The sequence below is a fragment of the Crocuta crocuta genome, unplaced genomic scaffold (assembly GCF_008692635.1).
Source record: "Crocuta crocuta isolate KB4526 unplaced genomic scaffold, BGI_CrCroc_1.0 scaffold971, whole genome shotgun sequence".
Taxonomy (NCBI): Eukaryota; Metazoa; Chordata; class Mammalia; order Carnivora; family Hyaenidae; genus Crocuta; species Crocuta crocuta.
In genome coordinates this window covers 801,463-807,057 of record NW_027527401.1, presented here as the reverse complement: position 1 = coordinate 807,057, position 5,595 = coordinate 801,463, and the positions used below count along the sequence as shown (strand labels likewise).

The window sequence follows — 5,595 nt, the reverse complement described above, 5'->3', positions numbered from 1 at the left end:
GCCCGCCCCCCCAGCCACCCGGACCCCAGCTCTTCCCCAGACCCCTGCGCTGGCCCCAGTGGGCGCGTTCTAGGAGCAGGGCTCTGTGGGCCTCCCGTGTGACTGGGAGGGCCTGACCCCCAAAGCAACTAAATGCCACATGGGGGTGGAGACCAAGGATGGGACCCCAAGTTATGGAGGAAGGAGTCCTCTGACATCAAAGCCCCTGGAGAACTACAGCTGGAACATGCCATCCCCTCCCCCACCAGCCACCTGGCTCAGCCTGGGCCGTGTCCTCAGAGAGCCCGGGGCTGACCGGCCCCCCGGCTTTCCTGCCGCTTCCGGGGCGTCCCTCATAGCCCCGGGGACGCCCGTCCTCGGGGCCCCTGCTCCCACAGGGCAGAAGGAATGCGATCTGCAGCCCCACCTGGGAAACCCGGGCAGACTGGTCCTCACGCCTGCTGTGACCCACACAGGGCCCGGCTCCAGCAGGCACAGCTCCCCGAAGGCTGCTTTCTTCTTAGGAGAAGTGGGGAGCGCATGAAAGACCCCCACATTGTAGAGTAGACTGAGGGGGTGTCCACCAGGGCCCTCCAGGACTCACAGGGGGATGGAGGCCGAGGGGCAGGAGCTGCCACCCTGGGCCTGGCGGACCCCCGGACGCCACCCCCCAAGGCTCCAGGGTCCTGGAGCTCGGCCGCCTCTCCAGGCCACCGGCGTGGGGGGTCTGGGGGGCCAGCAGGAGGATGCAGGGAAGGGGCAGGACGAGGGGCAGACACAGGGAAACGCCCTAGGACCCCTAGAGAAGCCATGTGTCCCTTGGCACGTGGAGGAATGTTCCTGCTGGACTGGCTCCTCAGACCCTCCAACGTGAGACCCCGGGGACATTGTCCTGTCCCCCCGTCCCCCCCATGCTGTCCTGACCCCCCGTCCCCCTATGCTGTCCTGACCCCCCGTCCCCCTATGCTGTCCTGACCCCCCGTCCCCCTATGCTGTCCTGACCCCCCGTCCCCCTATGCTGTCCTGACCCCCCGTCCCCCTATGCTGTCCTGACCCCCCGTCCCCCTATGCTGTCCTGACCCCCCGTCCCCCTATGCTGTCCTGACCCCCCGTCCCCCTATGCTGTCCTGACCCCCCGTCCCCCTATGCTGTCCTGACCCCCCGTCCCCCTATGCTGTCCTGACCCCCCGTCCCCCTATGCTGTCCTGACCCCCCGTCCCCCTATGCTGTCCTGACCCCCCGTCCCCCTATGCTGTCCTGACCCCCCGTCCCCCTATGCTGTCCTGACCCCCCGTCCCCCTATGCTGTCCTGACCCCCCGTCCCCCTATGCTGTCCTGACCCCCCGTCCCCCTATGCTGTCCTGACCCCCCGTCCCCCTATGCTGTCCTGACCCCCCGTCCCCCTATGCTGTCCTGACCCCCCGTCCCCCTATGCTGTCCTGACCCCCCGTCCCCCTATGCTGTCCTGACCCCCCGTCCCCCTATGCTGTCCTGACCCCCCGTCCCCCTATGCTGTCCTGACCCCCCGTCCCCCTATGCTGTCCTGACCCCCCGTCCCCCTATGCTGTCCTGACCCCCCGTCCCCCTATGCTGTCCTGACCCCCCGTCCCCCTATGCTGTCCTGACCCCCCGTCCCCCTATGCTGTCCTGACCCCCCGTCCCCCTATGCTGTCCTGACCCCCCGTCCCCCTATGCTGTCCTGACCCCCCGTCCCCCTATGCTGTCCTGACCCCCCGTCCCCCTATGCTGTCCTGACCCCCCGTCCCCCTATGCTGTCCTGACCCCCCGTCCCCCTATGCTGTCCTGACCCCCCGTCCCCCTATGCTGTCCTGACCCCCCGTCCCCCTATGCTGTCCTGACCCCCCGTCCCCCTATGCTGTCCTGACCCCCCGTCCCCCTATGCTGTCCTGACCCCCCGTCCCCCTATGCTGTCCTGACCCCCCGTCCCCCTATGCTGTCCTGACCCCCCGTCCCCCTATGCTGTCCTGACCCCCCGTCCCCCTATGCTGTCCTGACCCCCCGTCCCCCTATGCTGTCCTGACCCCCCGTCCCCCTATGCTGTCCTGACCCCCCGTCCCCCTATGCTGTCCTGACCCCCCGTCCCCCTATGCTGTCCTGACCCCCCGTCCCCCTATGCTGTCCTGACCCCCCGTCCCCCTATGCTGTCCTGACCCCCCGTCCCCCTATGCTGTCCTGACCCCCCGTCCCCCTATGCTGTCCTGACCCCCCGTCCCCCTATGCTGTCCTGACCCCCCGTCCCCCTATGCTGTCCTGACCCCCCGTCCCCCTATGCTGTCCTGACCCCCCGTCCCCCTATGCTGTCCTGACCCCCCGTCCCCCTATGCTGTCCTGACCCCCCGTCCCCCTATGCTGTCCTGACCCCCCGTCCCCCTATGCTGTCCTGACCCCCCGTCCCCCTATGCTGTCCTGACCCCCCGTCCCCCTATGCTGTCCTGACCCCCCGTCCCCCTATGCTGTCCTGACCCCCCGTCCCCCTATGCTGTCCTGACCCCCCGTCCCCCTATGCTGTCCTGACCCCCCGTCCCCCTATGCTGTCCTGACCCCCCGTCCCCCTATGCTGTCCTGACCCCCCGTCCCCCTATGCTGTCCTGACCCCCCGTCCCCCTATGCTGTCCTGACCCCCCGTCCCCCTATGCTGTCCTGACCCCCCGTCCCCCTATGCTGTCCTGACCCCCCGTCCCCCTATGCTGTCCTGACCCCCCGTCCCCCTATGCTGTCCTGACCCCCCGTCCCCCTATGCTGTCCTGACCCCCCGTCCCCCTATGCTGTCCTGACCCCCCGTCCCCCTATGCTGTCCTGACCCCCCGTCCCCCTATGCTGTCCTGACCCCCCGTCCCCCTATGCTGTCCTGACCCCCCGTCCCCCTATGCTGTCCTGACCCCCCGTCCCCCTATGCTGTCCTGACCCCCCGTCCCCCTATGCTGTCCTGACCCCCCGTCCCCCTATGCTGTCCTGACCCCCCGTCCCCCTATGCTGTCCTGACCCCCCGTCCCCCTATGCTGTCCTGACCCCCCGTCCCCCTATGCTGTCCTGACCCCCCGTCCCCCTATGCTGTCCTGACCCCCCGTCCCCCTATGCTGTCCTGACCCCCCGTCCCCCTATGCTGTCCTGACCCCCCGTCCCCCTATGCTGTCCTGACCCCCCGTCCCCCTATGCTGTCCTGACCCCCCGTCCCCCTATGCTGTCCTGACCCCCCGTCCCCCTATGCTGTCCTGACCCCCCGTCCCCCTATGCTGTCCTGACCCCCCGTCCCCCTATGCTGTCCTGACCCCCCGTCCCCCTATGCTGTCCTGACCCCCCGTCCCCCTATGCTGTCCTGACCCCCCGTCCCCCTATGCTGTCCTGACCCCCCGTCCCCCTATGCTGTCCTGACCCCCCGTCCCCCTATGCTGTCCTGACCCCCCGTCCCCCTATGCTGTCCTGACCCCCCGTCCCCCTATGCTGTCCTGACCCCCCGTCCCCCTATGCTGTCCTGACCCCCCGTCCCCCTATGCTGTCCTGACCCCCCGTCCCCCTATGCTGTCCTGACCCCCCGTCCCCCTATGCTGTCCTGACCCCCCGTCCCCCTATGCTGTCCTGACCCCCCGTCCCCCCATGCTGTAAATCCACCCTGTGTCTGGCCAGCTCGATCATGCAGCTCAACGGGTCCCAGGAGAGGCTGGTGGGCAGCCTGGTCTGAGGGGCCATGGAGTCGGGGAGGGGGCGCTGCGTGTGAGACACGCTCGTTGTAAATAGGAACGGACACGGCGGACACTCCCCACCGCACCCCGGACAGTGGGAGGTGAGGAGGGAGGACTCGGGGTGGGGGAAGCCCCCACGGGGAGCACAGGCCGGGAGGAGGGTGAGCTCCGCCCCAGGAGTGAGCCGACGCCTCCAGGAAGCCAGCAATGCAGGTAAACTGCCCCGACAGCACCGCCCCCCACACCACATGACACCCTTCACGTCCCGCAGACACCGGTGGGCGTCGGGAGGCCACGTGCTCTCGGGGGAGGCGTTCCGGGAGCGCGGGGGCCCGGGCCGGCCGGCTGGCCCTGCCAGCACAGCTGCCCAGACCAGCGGCCTCTGGGGGACGCAGACGAGGAAGGGATGGGGGCTGCCCCGCCGCTCCGCCCTCCGGGCCCCTCGGTCCTGGCCCCGCAGAGGGGGCCACTCCTGCTGCTGACCCTCAGCCTGGGCCTGGCCTGCGCCCAGAAGACTCTAGAAGAGGTGCCGGTGCAGCCAGGCTTTGATGCCCAGAAGGTAAGGGTGCTGGCACCGGGAGCCGCCCCGGCCGTGGCGGTTTCCAGGGCACCCCCCCCCCACCGGTCCAGCCCAACAGAGGACGGCGCCTGGACCAGACGCGGGAGGAGCTGAAGGGAGCGGGGAGGCGGGAGGCGGCAGGGAGGGGCCCGGGGGACACGGAGGGCAGGCTGACAGGGAACGACAAGGAACGGGCCGTTTGTCCTGTCCCCTGCCCCCCAGCGCGCCCCGCCGGTCCCCGAGCTCCCCGGCTGTGCTCAGCCCTCAGCCCAGACTGCAGGGCCCAGGACCCCCCCACCAGCTGCGCCTTGCCCCCTGCAGGTGGAGGGGCGCTGGCTGACCGTCCGGCTGGCCGCCAGCCGTGCACACCTGGTCTCTCCGGACGACCCCCTGAGGCTGGGCCTCCATTCCCTCAGGACCCGGGACGGGGACATGGAGTTCGTCTTGTTCTGGACGTAAGCACGGCCCCTTCTCACGGGGCGCTGCTCACGGGGGCCTGCCAGGGGACAATGACCAGGGGCTAGACGCGGAGGGACAGGCGGCACTGAGCTGCAGGCTCGAGACCGTCCCGAGAGGCAGGAGGTTTAACTTCAGAAGCCCCAGACCTCTGTGGCGAGGGGCCGCGGGGAGAGACACACACAGCCCGGCGCCCGGCTCCCCGCACCCCTTCCACCCTGTGCGCTGGAGAAGCCAGGGCCGGGCCGCCCCCCGCGCTGGTCAGCTGGTCAGGGGCATCTACGGTGGTGACAGGCCGCGCTGGACCCGCGACACTCACAACACTCTGCACCCGTGGGCTTGAGGGCACAGACCGCGCCACGCGGGCCTGCGCGGTCCCAGGGTCTGCTGGGACCAGGCCCCCCGCGCAGAGACCTGGAGCCCGGAGCCAAGGACAGACCGGGTCCAAGTACCTCTGGGAGCTTTGGCTCCGTTCCAGAAACCAGGAAGCCCCTGGCTCCTCACTCCTGCCCTCCGGCCCCGTCCCGGCACCTCACGGGCCTCCCCTCCCCTCCCTGCCGGGTGACCCTCGGGAGCAGACTCAGGTGGACGCCCGGGACCTCAGCCAGGGCACCTCCAATGTCCGCCCGGGGGCAGAGCCCAAGCCGGCCCCGCCCGGGGCAGGAGACGGGGGAGGCCGTGACCTTGGTATGCTCCCTCTTTTTCCAGAGGAGAGGGGGTGTGCCAGGGAGTCACCGTCACCGTCCACCCGACCGGGCTCCAAGGCCAGTTCCACGGCTCCTGTGAGTGGCCCAGCCCCCCCGGCCGGGTGCTGTGCTGGGCGCGGGGAGGGCAGGGGGAGCCCGGTGCCTGCGCTGCCCCGGGGGTGGGCCTGGGGGGAGGCGGGAGGGGTCCCCAGTC

The 5,595-nt window shown here is 70.0% G+C and overlaps 1 protein-coding gene across 1 annotated transcript in view; it reads left to right on the top strand.

The window, feature by feature from the left end:
• The first annotated feature begins 3,631 nt into the window (after positions 1-3,631).
• The window catches only part of LOC144222700 (lipocalin 1-like), a 3,423-nt gene continuing 1,459 nt past the window's right edge, over positions 3,632-5,595 (top strand). The window contains exons 1-4 of the mRNA XM_077753261.1: positions 3,632-3,661; positions 3,952-4,239; positions 4,561-4,694; positions 5,404-5,482. Coding sequence (XP_077609387.1) covers positions 3,632-3,661; positions 3,952-4,239; positions 4,561-4,694; positions 5,404-5,482 — 531 coding nt within the window. The remainder of the gene's footprint in view (positions 3,662-3,951; positions 4,240-4,560; positions 4,695-5,403; positions 5,483-5,595) is intronic.